Here is a 21,775-nt window from a genome sequence, read left to right as displayed (position 1 = left end):
ACCATCAAGTCGGCATTCTCCCCCAAACAGAACCTGGAATGGAAAACAAGAGTAAGGGAGAATGCTGCGAAAAGACACTCAGCACTCTCCCACGCCATATCTGGCATCAAGCTTGAAATAATTGGAAGACCATCTCCCCAGGCCCAAGATTCTCTCTCTGGACCAGCCCCGTGTGCCCACATCCATAGCCGCCTCAATGTGAAATGAGTGTGTACCTTAGCCTGTAGCTACTAATCCCAAAGTATTGATTGCTTTCCTGAATATTGCCAACAGCTGGAATGCAGCCACAGACTCTTGGCCATACCTGGAAATTTCCCCCAAGGGTGACACTCGTTACTCCTATAGTATCTACCCCAGGTTGCCAGGCAGACACCCTCCACAGGGTACACCGGCAGAAGTACAGTTGTTCAGATCAACCTCTGAACTGTTTTTGAGTGGCGCAGCCAGATTTCTATCCCTGTCTCCTGGAACCCCACTTCTACCATAGGAGCCCCCTACTATCCCTTCCTCCCAGCAATTCCAATACTGAATTCTCCAAACAACATCCACATCATCATAGTAGAAAATAAGATCGTTTCCCATTCTCAATTGCAAATCTCTGGAAATAAACCAATACCCTTCAGAAGACCTGCCACATTAACAGCTTCCGCTTCGGTCCTGAACAATCCTGTTCCCTGGCCAACCTTCCAGCCTCCTCTTACCCAATTCCCTTGCCAATGGAGCCCATCCATGTGTCCTCCACATATTTCCCCTTTCGTAGTTTGGTATCCTCCTCCGCCCACATCAAGCATCCACTCTAGTTTACACCATCACTGGGGCCTAACCTGTGTCTCCCATGTTCTTATCTGGCATTAAGGTGGGTGTCTGCTCCGAAGCCTTCCACCTTGCCAATGAAACCCGCCTTTTCACCAACCGCATGTCCGTGTGTGTTTCGGATACCTTTTGTGTGGCCTGAAAACCACTACTCAGGGAGTGGTTAACAAGACACCCCCCTTCAGACTGCCTCACACGGTTCAACCACCACCTCTATTCTGCAGCACCCAACACACATTGTCAATCTCTCCCTTCTCTAAACTGTCCTCTTCATAATCCAACTCTACTCAGTCCCACAAATTATCCAACCATTACTTGCATGTAAAAACTGTTACCTCATATGGCCCATCATCCCCCACCATTTGGTAACTGTCTGCTTTACCCTGATTGGCAGTACCAAACTCTCCCAGGAACTCCGTGATTGAGACTGCAGTGACGTTCTGCACTTGTCGTCCATGTGCCCTGATGAGGCCTCACTGGACCTTCTTGTGTCAGTTAAGTCCGGGTACCATGAGGCAGACCATCTGGCCGCTCTGCACCATGTCTTTGCTTTACCTCGGGGTGGGTGAGTTGCACTGTGCTCTTCCAAGTCTGCTGCCTGCTGATGTCCTAAGCCTGCAAAAAAGAGGATATATTCTTTGTACAAGACCCAAGAGCCCCTACTACCTGAATCCTATCACTTGACTTCTCTCTGCTCCACATGTGAATGCTAACCCTTCCTTGACTCTGTATGCTCGTGCACTGCACTCCCAGCGCCTGCGTTGCTACTTCTCTCTGACCCCCCGAACAGATTCACTGAAGAAGGCTCTTAACTACCATCATGTTCTCCTCCTGACATTCATCCTCACTTTATTCAAGCTTTACGACCACTAGGACCAAAACTGGACCCCTTTTTGCTGCCCTGGTAACATACATGTGCCCTGACGCCTCGTGAGCCTCTTGCTCTCTTACACATCTCTGCCCACGAAGGGACCCATCCCTCCAAGGCAAACCTTCCTGCCACTGTGCCTGCAGACCTCTCAGCGCACCCTCTACCCAGTCCCACATCCCCAGGGATACCTGAGATCTGACCCCCAGCTCAGCCTCTTTGACTTCCCGCACTGCTATTTCCCCACTGCCAGCTCCAGAGGGGCCATATACCACCCCCTTCTGTTACACTCCATGGTGTCCCATGCTGAGTTGGGATCTATCTTCTGGCCACTCATGCCTCCCAACCCCAACTCCATCGCTGCCTCGCCTCTCTCCCCCCTGTAAGTCCTTTGACCCCCTCACCTCCTCAACCAACAACCTGGGCCTGCTGCTCCTCTCCCCCTCGATCAATGTCCAGATCTGGGCTGGCGTCATGGTCAGTATAAAGACCATTGTTCCCCAGGCCTCCGGTATTAAAGTCCACAAATGTTCCCACCCTCCTCACTGCCACCAGTATAAGCAACTCTCCCACGAGGTGAGGGCCCTGGGGGGAGGGGGGGGCAATCGCAATGCTTTCATTGCTGTCCCGCTGCCCCTCATGACCCACGGACCCACCGCACCCCGACCTTTCCAACATCGAACGGTCACTCTGCCCGCAAACGATCTGCCCCTACTGCCTTCCTTGAAGCGCCCCGCACGGCATCCACAGGGCAGAGAGCATGCAATGATGGCAGTGGCTACCCTGCCTGATGTGCGCCTCACTGGGTGGCCCTGCGCAGAGGCTGCACTGGCAACCACAATGAAATCCAGGCACCCCACCTCCTCCAACAGACAGAGCATCTGACAACCTTGTCCTCGGGCCTAATACTGATGAAATGCTCACCTGCACTACAAACTGCTGCATAAAAACAGAAAAAACGTCATTGGCAACCTAGTTATGGGCTGCCATTGTGTACATCTACGACAAAATGGTAGGTGGCGACCCAAAATGCCCTCTTACATATTCTTGGGCCACATCCTCTAATGGATGTAGCCCAAATGGTGAACAGTCTTATGGACTGCACCGCTTCCCCCAATACCCCCAGGGGACTGACCTCCCTCTGCTTGTCTGTCCCCCAAACCTCTATTGACCACATCACTTTTTAATATATTTTAGCTTAATGTAGGTTCTGTTGGAACAGTTTTTAGGGTACTCGCTGTCTGCCATTCAAAGATGGCCACACCTTGGCCATACCGCCCATGCCATCACTCCCCTCATGCTATTCAATGCAAGCTCATAAAATACGAACAACACTCAGAACACAAACTATGGGGCAGAGTTACAATAACTGGCACATCCCTGCATATCAGCAGGGATGCGCCAGTTATTGTGCTTCACAGCTACGCGACAATGGATGCGCCACATTTAAAATGCAGCGCACCATGGGGCAAAAATGGACACATGCGTGACGCATCTGCTGCCGTAAAGGCGGCGCTTTGCTGTAGTTGCGTCGCAAATGCGACGCAGCTCCAGCAAGGCTCAGGGGTGCCCTATCCTGGAAATGCTGCGTCAATCCTTTCGCCTGCTTCAAGCAGGCACAGGGTTTTGATGCAGCATGGCTTTAAAAGGACTAAAATCTTGTAGATTTCACTCAGCCACGTTTAGGAGGCGTTCCTGCGCCGGAACGCCCCCCCCCTGCACCGGAACGCCTACCTGTGGTGCAGGGCTTTACAACGTGACATCTCCCAGATGCGTCACATTGTAAATACCCCACAGCATGGCGCTGGCTTTGCGCCGCCGCTGCGTCACATAAGTGACGCAACGGCAGCGTAAAAGAGATGCAAGGAGCTTGTAAATCTGCCCCCCCAATCAGTAGAGGCAGCAGGTGGCATCCCATTAAGCAATCTGACATTTCCTAAACGCTAAGAGTTCAAGCTAGTATTCGAGTAATATTGCAGGCTCAATTACCACTGTTTACCAAACCTTGTGATCATTTATAGAGCACTGCCTTTAATCATATCTCAACAAAGGCATTCTATTTTCTGACAAGGCGCAGACAGCATGCTTTTTTACAGCAGTTCAAAGGTTTGCTTTACGGAAATACAGATACCTATGAACAAATATTACAAATGGCTGGGAGTTGTGAGATTATATGTATTAGTATTTGTGCTGTATTGTATAGGATACACAAAAGTGAGCAACCCAATATACCCTTGAGGGTTTGGGCAATAGATATGTTATGGTAATTGGACCTTCAAGGGTTTTAATTGTCTTTATGTTTCAAATATTATTTTAATTATCTACAATCGTACGACCTGATATATTTGATGCCGTTAATGCACAACAACTGTGACAAATGTTTTTTAAGTCAATTTCTGTTTGTCACTAAACAGTGATCTTTTTGAGACAAAAGAGAGCAAAAGAAAGGCTGTATGTGAAAGAGTATTCGGATTTAATATTTGTTACAAGGGTACATGATAGATATACAACGTTGTAAGAGAACATACAAATAAATTGATCTACAAAAATTCTCTATACAACAATTGCAAGAGCCTTTCTACCTATTTACAATCTAATTTATTATCCGGTAGAAAAAGCAAGCGTCGACGTTTCGGTCTCTATTCTTGCGTTTCCGAGACCATCCTCAGGACATAAAAAATCATATCTTGGGAGACCCTAAAAATATTTTGTGTATCTGTAGTTGGAGGGCACACCAAGGGAGCCCGGCCTTACATTTGTATCATTTTAGTGAAGCGTGAACATGATTTTCTGGTGTGCAGATTAAAGGTTTGATCTTAAATACCTTATTGTGGTCATCAGATTTGATCAGAGTCCAGGACACCTGTAACAACACCTAATGGATCCTAATATGCCCTGCCTATCCCAAACTATTATCAAATGTCACAAACATTGAGAACTGATGACAGCCGGGAAACCTTAATCACCTGTGAATACTGTGCCATATTCTCAAACTGGGCTCCATTAAGACTGACTCATATTTTAAGTTTACTAAGGACATACCTTGCTGTCCCAATACACTATCCCTTTCCTTCTTAAGGCCTTATAATAGAGCTACTTTTAATTCCATTGGAGCGGGTTATTATCAGCCACCGTCAGCAATAAAAAGTCCTCTGGAACAATTTGGTTCTGTTTAACTTCAATTGGAAATGTTGCCTATAGTAAGAAGCCAAAATCTTTAGCTGAAAGTCTGTGGAAACGAGAAATTACCAGGGAAACACAACCCAGAATATTAATTACCCTAGAAAGTAGTATTTTTGAATTCTCAGGGCACAGCCCGGAATCCATGTATATTTCACACCTCTCGTGTTAATCGGAGCTTGTTTCTGGGGTGTGAAATTAACACCCCATACAGGGGACACTGCTTTAGCACTACAGAGCTGTGTGTTCAGTGTTATTTCTGGATAGGGATGCAGTTACTGTACATCCCAAAACCTAGTGAAGACATTAAGTATAAATGAGAAGGCACATATAGCACAGTGGTAGACATGACACGTCCCCACAGCATTCGCGATTCCGGCATCCAAAGCACCATTTCAGCTTCTCTGCAGTTTGTGTCCCCACCAGAATAGCGAGCAACACTTTACCATCTAAGTTTTATTATATTTGGCTGGAACATGAAGATAACAAGAACTATACAATGCATCTGATCTCTTACTTAAGTTAGTTATTTTAGCCCTAATACAATTATTTATGCCATATAGATGTGCTTTGCCCTGTGTAGTAAGCTGATGTATGGCCCATGCAGTATGTTGGTGTTTTCTCTGTGTAGTTAGTGTTCCCCATCAAGCTTTATGCTAGTGAGTTTCTCATACTCGACATCTGTCTCTGCCTCATGCTGTATGTCGGTGTCTACCATGTGTCTTATGTGTTGCTATTTGTTCTTCACAGTTCATTGATGCTTGCCACTTGATATATGCTATTGTTTCCCACCTCTATGTCCTTATGTGTGTCCCTTGCTATACACTTCTGAAAGCCCCCTTTTACATAGTAGTATTGTCTTCATGTTACCTTCTTTTGCACCCTCTTGAAATACTTACATAAAGTTTCTTTTCTCTGTAGCTTCATGTTAAAGTAATTCAGACAGTGGCTGTGAAGCCAGTTACAATGCCTAAACAGGGAAGCACATTCAAAGTCCCAATATGCACAGCCTATGGATGGGGAGTAACAAGGACCAATGGCTTTGCACTATCAGAGATGCTTCAAGGAGTTGATATTCCTGTAGTAAACCAAAGCCTATGTAACCAGAGGTACAGAGGGGCAATAACTGCAAATATGATATGCGCTGGTGAGGAGAACAAGGACACCTGCAAGGTAGGATGCTCTCAATACATTCTTCTGCCACTGAGTACGATCATGAGTTTGACAGATGCAGTAGTGTCTGTCGGAATGGTGTAGGATAATATTTCCACTATCCCGCAGGTACTGCACCTGCAAGATCCATCGGTCATCTCTGTACATTAAGGGCCTGATTCATATGCGGTTAGGAAATCTTCCCGATCTAATCGGTTTGGAAATGGTTCCTGACTGACTTGGATCGGGAGAGTCCGACCAACTGAGTGTGATGCATCCGAATGCTTCCAGATACAATTTGGTTGGACTCCCATTGACTTCTATGGGAGCCTATGTTCCTAACCGCATCTTAGTCTGGTCCTCAGTCGGGAAGACATGTTCCCGATCTGATTTGGAAGGAGCAAATGCCATTAGGAGGCATTCCTAACCGCATCGTAATTGGGCCCTAGGTGGGAATGCTTTCCAAACCTGATCGGAATCTGGCCCTCAAAAGAACCGCCATCATGGCGATTTCTTTCTATGTACAAAAATGTTGGCGTAAGGCCACTGTTGGTTAAGACTGCTGTACACCAAACTTTAGACATTGTCTTGTTTTTTAGAAACAACCTCCAAAAGTGGAGATTGTTTTTGAAAAACAAAAAGACATAATGACCACAAAATCCTGGGAGTTTTCTTCCAGGCTGTAGGGAGTCATTATTGTTTTTCCCAGTCCTAGGTGTTGACAGACAGGGAAATAAAAAGACATTACACTGTTCACTGTGAATAGGGCAAACAGTGTAATGTCCTTTCCCCAATTGCCCATACCCTGATGGGCTATTGAGGGAAGTATCCCATCGACGCAGCCAATGTAGGCTCTGTCAACGGAATACTAACAGTCTGCCTGTCTCTAACGGGCTGATTATGATGATGGTGAACCCGCCACCAACAGGCTGTCGGGTACCGGGTTCACCGCCATTGTGAGGCCATTTCCCACCCGCCATATTATAATGGCGGGCGGGTCCGTGGCGGTCGTAAAATCTGACAGCCACGCATCCGATGGGCTCCTGGAGCCTGCCGGTGCTGTGGAGGCCCACGTAGTCCCATATATGGCAGCGGTACCTATCAAGCACCGCCGTTGAGATTATGATGCTCCACCCCTGTCAGCCTTTTCATGGCGGTTCACCCGCCAATGAAAGACTGGCTGGGATGGACTTTGGGGGCCCGTAGCTGGCCCCCCTTTCACCAGGGCACTTCGGTGTTGGGTTCAGAGGACACCTATGGTCCCCCTACATTTCCCTGCACCATGTGGCAGATACCGCATGGAGCCTTCCACGTAGCACAGGGAAATGTAAGATGTGCATTTTTAACACTGCGGTGGGTGCTGCAGCCAGTATCACTCGTCGCAATGTTAAGTATGGCCATTGCGGCCGCCGTGGTGGCGGCCGCATCGTAATCCCACCTGTGGGACCTCCACCTTTTAGGCGGGTGGTCCCCATCCCCGGGATGATGGTGGACGGACAGGAGTCCGTCCGCCATCGTAATCAGCCCCTAAGTGAGGCGTGCAGACAGAGGGTTTGATGGCCAAGGTACTCCATCATGTTTGCATTGTACCCTTTCTACCAAACTCCAAATTAGACCCTACGTTTTTCTATGTTAATCCTACTTCTGATAATGAATCTTCTTTTTGCCTAGGGAGACTCTGGTGGACCCTTCATATGTAATGGGGTGCTGCAAGGAATTACATCCTGGGGCTACAGTTGTGCGTCAGTGTATCCTGGAGTGTATACCAAAGTAGCCAATATTTATGCATGGATAAACAACATCCTGGCCAACAAATGACACAAGAGCATGATAAACACTTGCAGATACAAAAGCTGGGATGTGAGAGCTGGACAAGAAGATTACAGTCATTCTACCCGAACAAGTTGATAACTTAAAGTCTCTGATGTGCAAAATAATGTCTTTATCTTCTCTGAACTACCCTTCATTGTGACATTTCACTCAAATCTGGTATCTCTCCTGGTGATGCTTCTCCTTGTGGTTTCTCTCACCACGTGATCTCTCTCACCTCTGAAATCATTCTCCGTTCTGGCAATTAAAGTCTATCTCTTTTCTGCAATATTGTCTCTCCAGGACCTCACCTCAGAGCTCTCCCTTATTACTTATGCTTTGTAATGATTAGAAAAGCTTGCACACCATGTAACACTCCGGAGAACAGCCAGTTCTTTCCAGGCTCTTTCTTAGCCTATAGAGGTAATATTTTCAAGCAGTAGATATAAGCAGACAGTACCAATGTTACACTAGGAGCTACACACACACACCCAAACTCTCGATCTCTGTGTCTCTTATCAGACTGTTTCGTCTTTCACTTGGTCAAAATGAACTTTTCTTTTCTCTATCAAACATACACACTAGTCTCTCTAGTTCTCTTTCTCATTATGGTCCCCTTTCTTAGCTTGTTTCTCTTTATGATCCTGAATAATCTCATACTGTCTCCGATCATCAATCATTTCTCTTCTTTCTCACAGTTCTACCCTTCCATTTGTCTTATTATGTGACTTCTCCATTGTATTGTCCCTAAGTCTTGTGAAACTTTAATAAATTCATCAAACAATAATAACTTTGTATGGCTTGGCTGTGTAGTAATATGTGGACTCCCCCCTCCCCCCCCCAATTTCTTTGTGTCTGATAACCATGAGGTTTTACACCAGCGATCAGGATATGTTCTGAGCACATCTCATGACCATAAACAGCATTGATTGCTGAGGAGCACATGCAGGCACTTGGTATGACCACAGTGGGAGTAAATGCTAATGTAATGATCCACACCACAACAGATTACCCACGGAATATAGCCTGACAGTTGAAGCATAAAGGAGAGGGGATGCTATGAGTTTAGTGACCATACATGAATAAAAGAAGATTGATGTAAGTTCAGCTGATAACATCCTTCAGCAGTCAAATGCCATGGAAGTATAATAAAAAGTGCCCCGTGTATAGACAGTAACAGTAGCAGTCGGCAGTAGGTGTTTCTGTAGGGCGGTGACGTGGGCAGGGGGAGGGGCAGGGTGGGGGGTAGTAATGTATGGATTCCGAAGTTTTACAGGTAAGTAAACATTTAAATAAATAAAACGAATTCCGTTGCGCGCACTGCATCACCAAATGTGATGTCACACCTTGGTTCAGCTATGATAAATTGACTAATAAGAGAAAAAGATCACAATGTGCAAAGAATATTTCCTGTGGATAGTATAATTCAATGCCTAGAGAGGATGTTGGAACACAGAAACACACAGAGCTTAGTACTCTAAAATGTATAAATCTTTTTTCCAGCCAAGATGGCAATTGGAGCAAACTGAGCTTTCATTACTCTAGCCTACACCTGATAAACATCCTCCCATAACAGCCCACAGATGTAGAGGCTGAGCGTAAAAACTGTGCGAGCTTGTAGGGCAGAGCCCCTGCCAGCAGGGAAGGAGCAGAACAGAGTCTGGACAGTCGAAGAAATAAAGACTGCGTCTACCCCATGGCGGACCACACTGGTGCAGAAGGACAAGATGGTGATCTCTGGGCATGTTGCCTGGGACTGTGGGTGATCGGCCTGCAGGTGAGGTGCAGGCCACATAACAGGGAGTGGGAGAGGGCACGGGGAGAGGTGGTGGCACGCGGGGGATGACAAGACAAAGAGTAGCAGGAAGGTTGATCGAGAGAATAGTGCGTGCAACTCCCTGACTCTGTCATATGTCCCGTACAGGCCCATGGCAGAATTCCCTTTGTTAGTATGAGCACTTTGCAGCCTGCCCTCTGCTTTGCGCATGTTACTATTCAAACGTAGTCTGTTTTGTGCCACACTGTACTTTCACACAGAACCTGCTGTTGTTTTCGCATTTTTTTCTTTCCTGGGATTTAGTCTGAACACTGTAGACAAGGTCAAACAACAATGCTCATTGTTATTTTGTTCTGGTCAGGCCCTAGCACCTAGACAAAATACGCAAATGCAGCTGTCGTTTGGGAACACATACTGTTATATAGCTATGCACAGAATAGGTAACAAAACACTTGGACAGGGATCTTTCCAGGGAAGAGATCGTGACTGCACCTGAAATGTAGAATTTTCATCTGTGCATGCTAAGGGTCTGCTGCCAACATCCAGACATCTTCTGGTATCATTTTGCTTCGGGAGAAGGGGAGAGGGGTTAGGCTACCCAGCCTTATAGAATTCCAGATCCCTTTATGATTTATGGACGACTTACTATGCTGACCGTATTTGTGTTTAGCATTTTCTTACTTATTGTGGTACATATGCTGCATACTAGAGCATAATAGTTAAAATGAACATTTAAAACTTTTTTCCTGTGTCTCTGTCAGATCTTATTGTGCACTACTACGAGCGTGAGGGGGAAAGGGTGTGTCCTGTAACTGCGATTCATGAGAGGGTCTGGAGTATTGTGTTCTGGGGTGTCTAATCATTTGTTCCTCTGTGAATGAGTAGGAGGACAAGTGAGACACTATCGCTAGTAAGTCCCGGGCACATGGGTACTAAGGTGGTAGGATGACTCAGCTCCTGCCTAGTAAGGTTCTATGGCCCCATGCATAGTTATTTGACTCTGCAGAATCCCTGCAACAACTCTTGGAAGTAATCACTTAGGGTGTATCCTGTGCGCCACATCACCTACTTGTTCTGCTTGAAGTAAAGGTCTCTCCCTTGATCTCCAGTGGCTTTCATGTGACAGGAAGAATTATCCCACTCTCCAGTGTCCTAATTCAGCGCAATTTACTATGTCAGCCAGGATGCCCCTGGCTGGTCAGATGTTACGGCCATGTGCTTTGGCCATACGTTCAGCTGCACCTTGGGCATGTGCCCTGGCATTGCAATGCTTACTGGCTAATACCAAAGTCTGTGTTACATCATTCCCTATAACTAGCATTTCGAAATAAGGGTGACTTCCATTGTTCCCTCTAACGTGCGCGCGTGCGCTGCCGTGCAGCTCCTGGAGCGCGCACCTTAAAATACAAAGCGCGCACAGGCAACTGAGGACCATGGCGCCACCGCTTTTAAAATGAGTGTGGCGCGAAAATGGTTGGATTGAGTGCCTTTGTTAAAGTAATCATGTTAATCGCTGCGCCCACCATGCACTGCAATTAACACAATTACTTTAACAAAGGCACTCAACTGCCCTGCAGCTGTGCCCTATCAACAAATGAAAGGCAGCAAGTCTACAAGCATGACTTGTGCATCACACATGTCGTGCTTGTAGACTTACTGCCTTTCATTTGTTAATAGAGAAGTTCTGGTAATTGCTAGGGATACCTTCCTGACCTGCCAGTGTCTTCATGTGTAACAAGGTCATCAATAAATGCAGAAATTCGTGTTTTAACTCGATCATCCTCTGGGTGCCTGCCTCCGCCATCGGCAGAGCTGCGGTGGCGGACGGCACCAGCACGCCACATACAGTTAATGGTGAGTACAACTGTGCCCCCAAAGCAGGTGGTGGGGGAGTAGTGTTAGGAGTTAATGTAATCTGCTCCTTTCATGTCATACATAGAGCACATAGACAGCGCTACCTCTTCCTCTCAAGATAGAGCTCCTGCCCCCTCATCCACAGGCAGAGTTCCTGCCCCCTCAGCCACAGGCAGAGTTTCTGCACCCTCAGCCACAGGCAGAGCCCGCGCCCCGCAGAGCCAAAAGCAGAGCTTCCGCCCCCTCAAACACAGGCAAAGCTCCAGCCACCCCAGCCACAACCAGAGCTCCTGCCCCCTCAGCCACAGGCAGAGCTCCCGCCCCTAAGCCTCCTTTTCTGTTTATTTCAGCCACAGGCAGAGCTCCTCTGAAGTTCCCTTCCTCTCTGGGCGGGTAACTTATACTGCGGGTTTGAAAGACCGCAGCGGGGCAGGCCTAGACTCTGCAGGCCTGTCACGGGTCCAGCCGAAGGGAGTGTGGTCAGCGGTCTTGACAGGGTCAGCTGGGAGGAAAGAGGAAGGACGGGGGCGGCAGCTGGGGAGAGCCAGTCTTTCACAATTTAGCTCTAATGAAGGAAAACAACATGGAAAAAAACATATTGGTTTCGCTGATTTTGGCTCCGAGAAGGGCAGAGTCCCATCTCAGTGATGTCAGAGTGGCAGCAACGGCTGGGAAGGTGCTGGTCACAGGAAGAGAGGAGCAAGCTGGGGGGCAAGGACGGAGGAAGGAGGGGTGTCTGGGGAAGTGGGGTGTAAGGGAGAGGGAAAGAAGGATTGCAGCTTGAGGACAAATTGTGCAAGTGAGCAGGGAGACAGGAGGGGAGGCAAGGAGTTAGAATAGTAAGTGAAGCGAGAAGGGCAGGAAAGAGGGTCATTAGGGAGAGAGGAATGAGAAATGAGGGAAGGGAGGTTTGAGGAAGAGATTGGTAGGTGAGGAACAAAGTTTGAGAAGGCAAGGAGTAAGTGAGGGAGATGGGGACAGAGGAGAGAGAGTGAAGGAAATTTGGGGAAAGTGGAGAGTAAGTGCGAGAGGCGAGGATGGAGACAGGGGCACAGGAGGGCAGGTTACAAGAGGGAGTGAATAAGGGAGGAGAGGTGCAAAGTAGCCCGGAGAGATGAGGGAAGTTTAAGGAGAAGTTGCATAAATTAGGAGGTGACGAGGAAAGATAAAGTAACAAAGGTAAGAAAGGCAGGGAACGTAGTAAAGGCGAAACCTGCTACAAGATAGGAGAGACGCAGAGAGAACAGAAAAGGAGTAAAGCAGGAACAAACAAAAGAGCATGGACAAGTAGGAGTAAGCAAGACTCGGCGAACCAGAGAGGGAGAGGAGTATATGTGAGAGATGAGAGGGCGAACAAGCAGGTGAGATGAGAAAGGAGAACATGGTATACGTGAAAGAGGGAACGGTAAACCAAGAGAAGGTTTGGGCAGAGTATGTGGTAGTGAAAGGTGGCAATGGAGAGCGAGGATGATGGAGATAGGAGCGATCTAATGAGTGAGAGGTGGTTAGAGAGTGGGGAGAAGACAGAGTGAAATGAAGGCACGTTGTATTTTTAGGTTGAGCCTGGGCAGCGCATGTCCTGCTCTGCAAGGCATGCTGTATTCGAGTATGGACTTGAAGGTCCGCCCATATTTTTCATTGGCTTGTGTCATTGTCCTTTGTTAATGCTGGCTTCTGATTCGTTAACAGACTGTTAAACCCCTCTTAGTACCGCCTTGTCTTCATTCGTAAACTCCCATGAGGACTCGCCCTTTTACTTCACGGTATGTATTATTTAGTCAGTGAGCACTATTTTCTTTACTGAGTTTCTCCTACTCCTGGCACGACATGCTTTCCTGCAACATTCTGCTTGTCATGCCTGCTTTCACTTTACAAGCAGCCTGCGACAATGGCGGCCACTTCTTTGAAATGAAATAGGTCTCGCATTTACAAGAGTTTGAGCTATTGGCATTGTAAATGACAATGCCATTTATTTATGTGTTAATTATCAAAACAGATAATTAAAAGGCATTGCCATTGCAATGGCAATAGCTTAAACTCTCGCAAATGTGAGACCTATTGCATTGCAAATGCTTGTTTTTTAAGTTCTTGTTGCAGGTTTTATTTACATTGCTTATGAGGATGTCTGGTTCTTGTTTCCTATGTGTCCTGGGCTGTGGACCTCGCCGCCTTCTCCTCGGAAGTAAAACTTGCAGTCCATTCATTTTTGGAAACAATTTGGTCTACCTTTACTACTTCACTGCATATTTACAACTCCATAACATGTTCTGCTGAATAACATTACTACAGCGAGCTTCCACTCACAACAAGCCAAGCAATGTTTACATGCTTCAACGGTCATACATAATATGTGCATTTGTAAAGCGCACGTATCACCCAAGCTAGGGTCTCAACGCGCTGAATAACAGATGTTTATTGTTACCCAACTCAATGGTACTCATTTTATCGACCTCAGATGGATGAAAGGCTGAGTGGACCTGCCAGGATTTGAACCTGTGACCATGAGGTCAAACACAGGCCCCTACAGTGGATGCATTAGTCCACTATGACACCAGACCTGGCTTTTCTGCAGATACACCATTTCTACTACTGTCATATCTTCATTGGGTGAAAATGTACAACATATTGCCAGACATTTTGTGCGCTATATTATTGCCCACATCAGTTCACTTTTGAGTTTGGTTAACCATACTGTGAGAAGTTAGCCTGGCATATGATGTCCACTATTCTAGTGGGCACCTTGCACCAGTCTAAATTACCCTTATTGATGGCGGTTGTAAAGTCAACCTTATAGACAAGCTATCCTAGTGGTACCATGGACCAGCAGTCCTAGGCTAAAACTTCAGAGAGCATGTAAAGCAAGCTGTTTTACCAATTATAATTCCTTGAATACCAAATGAAAGGACACCACACAAGGTACCACACGAGGTATATATTAAATATATATGTATTTATTTCTAACACAACCCCTCTGCACTCTTTATGAGGTCAGAGATCGACATCTCTTCTAAATAGGCCTTGGACTAACCAATTTTGCTACCCTAACCAAGTGCTACAATGGGGTACTTGGCTTCGAGTCAAAAGACAATTGCAGACTTATTACTTGCACACAACTGTCATCCTCCCCAACTAATGACTCAGTTTCTCATAATCTCTCTGTAGTTTTGACATGTTTCAGCCAATACGGATTTGCAGACCTCCTCTGTACAATCCTGCTAGGACCTATACCAAAATTCTTTACTATACACTTGAATATTTCTTGTCTGTGCACAAGCGAGAATATTATATGCGTGTGTGTGTTTGCGTGTGTATATATATATGTAGGCAAACACAACTCACTCAGTACAGGTAGAATATATTCATAAGTGTCCGTTTCTTAAATGTCCATGTATCATTTGGTGCTCTGGAGGAGGGAGAGACACCTAGTCTTCCTCTATTGGAAAGAGAATTTTCCAAATTGTATTCAAAAGGGTTCTCAGAGCATTCAAAGAATTGATTCGAGGTCGCTGTGTCAACAGTTCATGCCCTACAGGAACTAGAGATGCATGCACACAGGGGGGCATAACATGTGCCCCCCTGCATGTATCCCCAGTTATGCGATCTTGTATAGGCTCCCAACATTTCCCCACCCTATGAACAAGGCTCTAGTTGAGAATCATTAGTAAATCTTATCTTTGTACCACCGTTGGAACCTTGTGCTTTTACCAAAGCCAAAAGGGGGCTTGCTTGTGTAACCAATTCATGTCATGGTGTGTGTATGTAAATTGCAAACATGCTTTAAAACCCATCATGTGGCGCTTTATGTGTGGAAATGCACCGTATTGTCACTTTTTAAGGAAATTGTTTGGAGTGATTTTTGCACTGATATTTGTCGCTGCACCCACATGCGCGGTCTGGTTCTTGGCGCACATAGCATTGGCTGCAGCGCACAGAGACCTTACACTGCCGCACATAGAGGAAACAAATTGGCGGGAACATTGGCGACTTGTATATGTTTACCTAACAGCAAAAGGGCAAGCAATGGAATCAGACTATTTGTGCTCAGCCTCGTAGCACTGAACATGATGTCAAAAAACACAGTGACTTTAACTAACGATGACCTGAAATCAAAACATTGATGACTTAAAAGCAGAAATTGACAGATCAATAACAGACACTTTGTCCATCCCATGTACCTACCTCTGGAAGGAAATGATGGACACCTGGACAAATGTTAAATCTTTTGATCAAAGGATAGAAATTCCAGAGATATGAACTGAACACATTTTTCTGAAACAGACCACCTCATCACCACCACAATCTGTCATATGGATTCCAGAATTAAATGACTGACCCCTAAATGTAAAGACCTAGAAAGCAGGTGAAGACAAGAAAATATCCACATTGTAAATCTGATGAAGGGTACAGAAGGAACGAATATCACAGCCTGTGTAATGAACGGATGCTGACCCCATTGGGCTAGAGTGAGCCCGCAGGGTGGGCACGCATGGATAAAGCCCGAGCAATCACTCAAAAGATGGGGTAATGAAAGCAGTGTTATTGTCCCCTAATAGAAAGATTGCGGCCAGGGTAAGACAATGAAAATTGCACAACTTACAACAAAGGGAAGTTTCAGTTTTTGAGGTTCTGGCAGGCATTACTTTATAGCACCATAGAGACTTCCAAGAAGTGACTCGGGAACTGAGCATCTGACAGATTAAATATAGATGTCTAACTCCAAGGGGATTTGAAATGAAATGGAACGGTTGAGAAGTGTCAATATTGACACTGATGGAAGACATTTAGCGGATGAAGCCCTGAAAGGAGGCATTGGATATAGAGGGACCTCCCTCGTCGCAGGAGGGTTCTCATGTGCTAGCTTGGCAGACACTCCTCCTGTGTTCACAATGGCATATAGCCCCAGAGACAGACCTGGAAAGCAGACCAACACACAGAAGTGATAACTGGGGGCCTGTGTGCTGCCTGGCAACACAATTGTCTCTTGATTCAATGGTGGTACCCAGCTGGGCACGTGAGATCTACTGTTGTTCAACGTTTTGCTGGAAGTACTGAAAAGTTACTTGGGACGATTACAGTGGCAACATTAACTGTATGTAAGGCTATGTAGGTTCGGGAGCACCAGTGAATCAGGATGATGACTGGTAGGGATGGAGAGGGAAGGGAGGATATTAGGACAAATCATATTTGGGGCTACCTAGGATGTCACTGCAGTTAGTACCAATTATTCCCAAATCCAAAACTTGCCTTTCCATATGCGGAAATCATCAGATACAGTGGGTGCTATTTTGGAACATCTAACATAACATTTTTCTCTTTGCAGATGATCTAATCCTCACAACTATATAGCCTGAAGTTACCCTTCCAGAGGGTATGGTAGTGCTAAAGTTGTTTAAAGGACACTGGGATTTAAAATATAAAAGAGCTAATCTGAGAAGAGCATGCACATAACTAAATTGGATATTTGAGTCTTAACATCTCAAACACAGTCACAGACCAAATCCAACTCGACCTTTTTGAAATCACAAATTGTTGCAGACCTGGCCAGATGGTGCAGTCTATAATTGCACTGCCTGGGGAGATTTAATGTCATTAAAATAAATATACAACCCCCCCACTTTATATCTATTTCAGTCACTGTCATACAAATATCTGAAATGAAATCCCTAATGAAGATGATATTGCAATTTGCATCGGCCCAAGGAAAAGCTTAAATAGCTAAAAAGGTGATTATGTTGCCACACAAAAGGTGCGACGGGCATGTCCAGAAATATTGAAGTATTATTTTGCTGCCTGTTCGCAAATCATTGTTGAGTGGTCTCTGAGTGAGAGAGAGAAGCACTGGATACACAAGAACGGGCTTTGGCGGAGAGACCTATATGTGACACTTCTTGGCTACCTAAAGACCAAAGACTAACCAATCTATATATCTCAGATATAACAAAAACAGTCCCAGAAATTTGGGAAAGAGTTGCAAGGAGAGAGGGGCTCACTAGATTTAATGAATAATTTATAGAAAAGCACAACTACTCTATGGAGTGTTCTGGTATTAAGACCATGACAAGGCTATGGCAGCTGGCCACGTTAAAGTGATGCAACTAGGTGGGGTTTAAGTGCCTTCCTAAGTGAAATTTAATGGGAAATGGTACAAAGTGATAGTAGAAGTTGATTCCATTTGTTATTAGCAAGGACCATGAAGGAGCTTCCTCCCTTACTAACCCATCAGAAGTTCGGTACCGTGACCAGTAAGACAGACGCAGATCGCAAAGTTCTGAGGGGATGATAATAGATGATCCTATCGAGCAGGTGCTATTGACCGTGCTCATAAAAATCATATGAACGAGAGTAAAAGCCTAAAAATAATCCTTTTCTTCATAGGAAGTCAGTGTAAATTATGAAATTGATGAGAAATAGACTCTCGCTTGGGAATGTCCACAATAAGGTGAGCAGCTGTACTTTATACACCTTTCCAGCTTTTTCATCCATCTTTTTGGTAGGCCATAGTACAAGATATTCACATAGTCCAGCCTGTACATTATTAATGTGTGGACAACCATCCTATGAGCTCCTGTGGAAAAAAAGATCAAGGAATTTTCGATCGAGCAGAACAAGGCATTTACCTTCCCAGCACCATTCACCCAACTGCATTTGAACCCTGATTTTACCCCAGTTACGGATGCTAAAATGACCGAGAGGTGAAAACTGGGAGAAGGTCTCATGTTAAACTATCTCTGCACGAGGGACAGTATCAAGCCTTCATAAACTCTAACAATACTTTTAAACTGACTGAACAAAATAGACCCCAGTACACTTATCTAAGTCATTGGGCATGTCGCAGCGTTTGATCCTCAGGGTCGTATGTTGCTCGTTATGGTCCACCTCTCGATACCCCCACGGTCTGAATTAATATACAGACTCAATGGAGTGATCAAGCAGGGGAAGGGAAGGATGGGGACAGCGGAGAGGGAGACCTGTAAGACAATAAAAACCCGGTAATGCACTATGAATAAACACAACCAGGAATCTACCATAAGACTACAGATGCACCTTCCCCTGTCTATGTACCTGTAAAGAAAAAATCTGTCATATTCTAGTCAGCATATAGTGGTTATCAAGGTTCCATACATATCTATGAAATGAAACAACATGTTAACACTAGGATTGCACTGACTCACCAGCACCTCTCTTTTCTTCTCGTGCTAACACCTACCCAAAGATATGCAGTGCGTGGCCTTACAGTGGTGCAGGGCTTACTTGAGTGAATTCTGGTTCCCCTGTAGCAAAACAACACAAAGAGGGCCCCAGGCATAGGCATATAAACATACGGTGCATAAAATACGATGATCCTTAACTTCAGGAAAGTTTCATAACTCAGCTCCACAGTTGTCAAGCTCTTTGGAAGTGAAACAAATATACCCAAAATTCTGAGATACGTCTCAGAGCAATGATATAGAACAGATTGTTAGTCATCCACTTCTATAAACATGGGATTGTTTTATAAGAAGACGCTAGCAAATAATAACGCCCTTTTATCTTTCTCTTTGCATAAGAATCCAAAGGAAGATCCGATATAGAGCATTCCACAAAAGTTACCTTTAAGAACACAACCGTTCAGAACACGGCTTGGGCATAGGAATCTACACATTCTCTCAAAGGTAAGACTTTCCTAAAGGAGAGAACGCCATCAAAGATTAGGGAAGGCAGTCGCCTCCCTTCTGAGTCAAACAAAGTAAGAACTCAAGAAAATAAAAACCCTGTTTGTTCACAACTAGGAACAAACGGGGCTCTTTCTGCTCTCCCACAAGATCCCGATAAAAGGTTCAGCCAACGGGACAACAGAGGCTTAATTCAGAGCATCACCGGTATGCCGCAACCGCTGAGCTACAAGGAAATTGAATGCAAAGAAAAGCAGTGCAATATTGCACCCTTACCAGACCTCGAAGACTCCGGCGTCCCAGCGGGAAGAGTAACCGGCACCCGCGGTTTCTTCCAAGGAGAAAAAATAGCGACCTTCCGGGTGCGCGATGATGTCATCAACGCGGTCCCCACATGGGATCATGGGAATTGTAGTCCAGGTCGCGAATATTATGCCTCTTCAGTGTCTTCTCTGATGAAGCCTGACAGTACATCCCTCTCCTAAAGAACACTGAAAGAGGCAAGGCTTTCGAGGAAATCGGTTGTGGAACAGGCGTAAGTATCGAGGGACATGGACCCCTGTAGCGGGCTCCCAAGAATTGTCCTTGTTACCATAAGCCTTTCAGGCAACCAAATACTATAACCTGGTTTGATGAATCTTTAAATCCAGTATACCCCTCACTTCATGTTCTACCTCCCCATCCATCAGCATGGGAACCGGCGTTTTCCTTACCCCAGAACGTGAGGGTTTAAGCAAGGAAACATGAAAGGCAGGATGAATACGCAAGGAGGATGGTAAAGCTAATTTCACCACCACTGGATTAATCAGTTTGACTATTTTATAGCGTCGGATGTATCGAGGATTAAAGATACTGTATTTCTTGAATCTTATGTTTTTGGTGGATAACCACACATAATCACCTTGTTTGTATGTGCGCCCTTCTTGCCTGCGTTTATCTGCATGAGCTTTATACAGGATCTTTGACTTCTGTAACTCCTTGCGTGCTTTCTGCAGTGTCTTTTGGATATGTTTTATCCGTTCCTGTACCTCTGGCACAGATCTCTGGCCCACAGGATGCTGGAAGGGGGTGAAACAAGGGTGATACCCATAGGTGCAGAAAAAAGGTTTGTGTTTAGTAGAGCTGTATAACGCGCTATTGTACGCTACTTCCGCCAACCACAAACTGTCTACCCAAGCCTCTGCTGTAACATCCACATAACATCTAAGATACTGTTTCAATGTCTGATTGACCCTTCCTGTCTGGCCATCAGTCTGGGGATGGAAGCAGGTAGACATGTTAGAGGTGATTTGCAGCGCCGAACACAACTTCTTCTAGACGTTAGCAGTAAATTGGGTACCCCTATCTGACACTATGACTTGCGGAAGCCCATGTAATCTTACTATACTATATATTTTAACAAGGTTTGAGCCAGCTCGTCAGCTGTAGGTATCTTTTTTCAGGCAAAGAAGTGGGCTAGTTTAGTCAATTCAATTCAATTCATAAAGCTTTATTCGGTACATATAAAAATGACCATAAAAGCACATAAAATATACACAAAGGATCAGTATTGCAGAGGTATACAACGTAAACATATAGGTTAAAACATCATGCTTTTCCTGGCATTAATAGATTTATATAAAAAAAGTAGCAGTAAAAAAGCAAACATCGGAAAATTGCATGTTAAAAATCAATTTCATTGCATCATTTACAGAACGGACTCTGTATTTAATAAACATAGGTTTTAGATAAACAATACGTGGGTTCATGTAAAGATTGCATATCAAAAGAAAGTACAATGTGCTCTGCTTAGATAGGCCATCACATGGGCAGGGTCCCGCCGGATGTTTTTTAGGGTGGGGGAAAGCCACCAGATGATGTACCAGCCCGAACCTAAGCCTGATGAGTACAAATCTATGTGAAGGACGAGTCACCTGGGTTAGATATAATTGATAACCTTCATTAACAGTGTATTTGTTATAAAACAAGGTAGAAAACAATAAGCCATTGCTAATTGCCCGCCTCTTGGCTCTATACAATGGAAATGTTGACTTCAGCTCGCTTTCGGGTATTGCGACAGCAACATGCGGGTCAGCCAATATATTTATGTCCTGGAAAGTATAAACAATGTATTTTAACCAGGGAATCTGAAGATAGTTGTCCAGTACGAGACAGTCCTCTATGACAGATCTATTAAAGGCTATCTCCTCCTTTTGCTAGATGGATCGCCAGATCATAAGGGGCCTTAGAGAGATCAAATCTGAAAAATAATTAATCCCCAGTTCTCTATGTATTAACTCAGTTGGGGCAGAGGTAGGTAGACATAATAGATTTTTGCGGAAAAAAAATTCCTTGGATTGCAGGCAGCTATCAGGGTAATATCTCCATACCCCAGCCCTGTATAAGGCGATTGACACACATCTGGACTGGTAGATCTGCATCATATCCCTGGTGTGTCTGTCACCGATCTTTGCCGCGAATCTAAAAACCCCGTGAGCACTTTTAGCCATCTTAGCGCGGACATTGGTAAATTCATGGGACCATGATCTATCTTTAGCGAAAGTAATTCCTAAGTAGCAGAATTTATCTACATGTAGCACTCTCTGACCATCTATAAAAAAGGCATGTGACCTCTTTCAGCTTACCCCACATGTCATGGTGTGTTTTTTTTTATTGCTAAGCAATTTTCTG

The 21,775-nt window shown here is 45.2% G+C and overlaps 1 protein-coding gene across 1 annotated transcript in view; it reads left to right on the top strand.

Annotated features, from left to right (window-relative positions):
• Positions 1 to 8,466, top strand: part of LOC144753313 (trypsin-like) — a 43,093-nt gene extending 34,627 nt beyond the window's left edge. Inside the window, exons 4-5 of the mRNA XM_078641052.1 lie at positions 5,783 to 6,034; positions 7,685 to 8,466. Of these exons, the coding sequence (XP_078497178.1) occupies positions 5,783 to 6,034; positions 7,685 to 7,831 (399 nt within the window). The 3' untranslated portion in view covers positions 7,832 to 8,466. The remainder of the gene's footprint in view (positions 1 to 5,782; positions 6,035 to 7,684) is intronic.
• The last annotated feature ends 13,309 nt before the right edge of the window (positions 8,467 to 21,775 follow it).

The sequence above is a fragment of the Lissotriton helveticus genome, chromosome 5_1, assembly GCF_964261635.1.
Source record: "Lissotriton helveticus chromosome 5_1, aLisHel1.1, whole genome shotgun sequence".
Taxonomy (NCBI): Eukaryota; Metazoa; Chordata; class Amphibia; order Caudata; family Salamandridae; genus Lissotriton; species Lissotriton helveticus.
Note: the sequence above shows the minus strand (reverse complement) of the source record. Positions and strands in the feature narration are given on the sequence as shown.